General features: G+C 41.0%; 1 protein-coding gene across 1 annotated transcript in view; it reads left to right on the forward strand.

Annotated features, from left to right (window-relative positions):
• Positions 1-2,829, forward strand: part of LOC108525514 (MAP7 domain-containing protein 3-like) — a gene marked incomplete at its 5' end in the record, with an annotated part of 20,560 nt that overhangs the window by 12,632 nt on the left and 5,099 nt on the right. The window contains 2 exon segments of the mRNA XM_017866463.1: positions 296-400; positions 1,425-1,556. Coding sequence (XP_017721952.1) covers positions 296-400; positions 1,425-1,556 — 237 coding nt within the window.

The raw sequence follows: 2,829 nt of genomic DNA on the forward strand, positions 1-2,829 counted from the left end.
GCTCTTTTTTGTATTTTGGTAGAGATGGGGTTTTACCATGTTGGCCACGCTGGTCTTGAACTCCTAACCTCAGGTGATCCACCTGCCTCAGCTTCCCAAAGTGCTGGGATTACAGGTGTGAGCCACTGCGCCCAACCTCTGGCTGCAAATATCATAATATAGGACCCCTCATCCAAAAGGTTACACTCTTTTGTTATGCTAGATAACATTTTACCATTGAAATTTTTAAACTAGAGTTCTCTGATGTCACTCAGGTATCTTGAGATTAAATGATATTTTTATACAAATTTCCTAGAAAGGGGATGCCAACATAAAAGCTCAAGAGGAAGCTGACAAACGCAAGAAAGAACACGAGAGAATTATGTTACAAAATTTACAGGAACGGTTAGAAAGGAAAAAGGTACTCGCTGTCTGTTTGGGGGGACTTGATTCTGTGTTTTAAACAGTGTTGGGCACCTGATATCAGCATGTTTTTAAGAATCATAAATCTGATATATGCTAGCTCCTGGTGGCTTTTCCACTCGATTCTCTTCCTTATCCAAGGATCTGACCTCTCCTACATAGAAGGCTGTCCTCTTACTGATCATGCCTCCCACTCATGAACCCTTAGTGGCCATTACAGTGATGCCTCACTATATCAAACCTCTGGTAACAAAACTCCTCTGAGCAGAAGGACTCCAGTCATGGTAGGGGTTGGTGGAAGTTAAGACTTTCTTCTAAACTGGCTGGAAATTGCAGCAACTACATGGGAAAAAGCAGAAACTGCAGGCCTCTTTGAGAGGCCAAGGTGCAGGCTGTTTTTAAGGTAGGGCCACATGTGAGCTCATCTGGCAGCCCTGGTCCAGGCTGAGTTGCTGCAAGGCCTATCTGGTAGTAGATTGGTCACCTTGAGGGGACCAGGGAGCTGCAACTCTCCTCACTGCAGGGAAAGAAGTGTGCACAGGAGAGAGAATTCCTGTCCTTCCCTAGAAGTATATTTCTCCTCCACCTCCTGTCTTCTCTCTTCATTAACACAATAACAGTGTGGCATCATTGAGGTGTATTATTTTCATTAACATTGGCTTCAGGAATCAACTGAAGACTAAAGACTAAAATTATGTTAAAAGCTGTAATTGGTTTGCAATAATATATGCTTAGCCTAAGTAATGAATTTCTGCATATGCAAAATTAGGAGTGAGACGTCGTCATTTGGATGTTTGTGTTATAACAAATACAGCAGTCATTCAGGGCATTTTGTAGCTGAAACTGGGATTGGGATAGGAGACTCAACTGCCACCATAAGCCTTTTGTTGGTAATATTTGTGGTTTTGGAGCAATCACTGCCATTGTCCGCCTCTGTGAAATGGGGATAATCAACTCCTTTAGGATAACTGTTTGGTTTCTAATCTGTTTTCATGTTTGAATTTTTCTTTCCCTTTAAATAGAGAATAGAAGAAATTATGAAGCGGACGAGAAAGACAGATGTGAATGCCTCAAAGGTAGTCTCCATGCTCCTACTAGCAATGTATAAGAATGCCTCTTGTTTCACATTATTGCCGAGTTTTTCACTTTACCCAATCTGGTGGTCATGAAATAAAGTATTACATTTGCATTTCCCTGATTATTAACAAGGTTGACCATGTTTTCATATCTTTAGTTAGCTCTCATGTTTTCTTTTGTGTGAAATGTTTTTTTTTTCGATCTTTTGCCCAAGACTTTTGGGTTGATTTGTCTCATTTGTAGTTCTTTAAATGTTACAGATACTGCTTCTTTTTTGGTTATGTGTTGCAGATATCTTCCCCTAGTTTACAGCTTATCTTTTTTTTTTTTTCTTTTTTTTTTTTTGTATACAATGTGTAATGATCAAATCAGGATAATTAGCAAATCCATCACCTCAGATGCCGATCATTTTTCTCTTTTTTTTTTTTTCTTTTTTGAGACAGAGTCCCGCCCTGTCACCCAGGCTAGAGTGTAGTGGTGTGATCTCAGCTCACTGCAACCTCCATCTCCTGGGTTCAAGTGATTCTCCTGCCTCAACCTCCTGAGTAGCTGGGATTACAGGGGTGCGCCGCCATGCCTAGCTATTTTTGTATTACTAGTAGAGACAGGGTGACAGGGTTTCATCATGTTGGCCAGACTGGTCTCAAACTCCTGACCTCAGGTGATCCACCCGCCTTAGCCTCCCAAAGTGCTGGGATTACAGGTGTGAGCCACCATGCCCGGCCAGCTTATCTTTTCTTAATGTTGTCCTCTTCTGGATAGAAGCTTCTGATTTTTTCTTTTTTCTTTTTTTCTTTCTTTTTTTTTTTTTTTTTTTTTTTTTGAAATAGAGTCTTACTCTGTCACCTAGGCAGGAGCACAGTGGCACAGTCTTGGCTCACTGCAATCTCCACCTCCCAAGGTCAAGTGATCCACCCATCTCACCCTTCCAAGTAGCTGAGACTACAGGTGCACGCCACCACACCTGGCTAATTTTTTATTTTTTTGTAGAAACAGGATTTTGCCATTTCTAAAACTCCTGGGCTCAAGCAGTCCACCCGCTTCAGCCTCCCAAAGTGCTGGGATTTCAGGCTTGAGCCACCATGCCCTGCATTCTGATTTTAATGTTGTTGAATTTACCAGTATTTTCTGATGACTAATGAAGTCAGGCACCTTTTCATAAATGCTTACTGGCCTGTTGGAGATTCACTTTGGTGAAGTACCTTTTCAAGTCATTTGCCCATTTTCCTATTTTGTCACCTGCCTTTTTCTGATTGAATTGTAGGCATTTTTACCTACACTGGTTAGGAGTCCTTTGGAGAGATACATCTATCTATCTATCTATCTATCTATCTATCTATATATATATAT

The sequence above is a fragment of the Rhinopithecus bieti genome, unplaced genomic scaffold (genome assembly GCF_001698545.2).
Source record: "Rhinopithecus bieti isolate Rb0 unplaced genomic scaffold, ASM169854v2 scaffold_63738, whole genome shotgun sequence".
Lineage (NCBI taxonomy): Eukaryota > Metazoa > Chordata > Mammalia > Primates > Cercopithecidae > Rhinopithecus > Rhinopithecus bieti.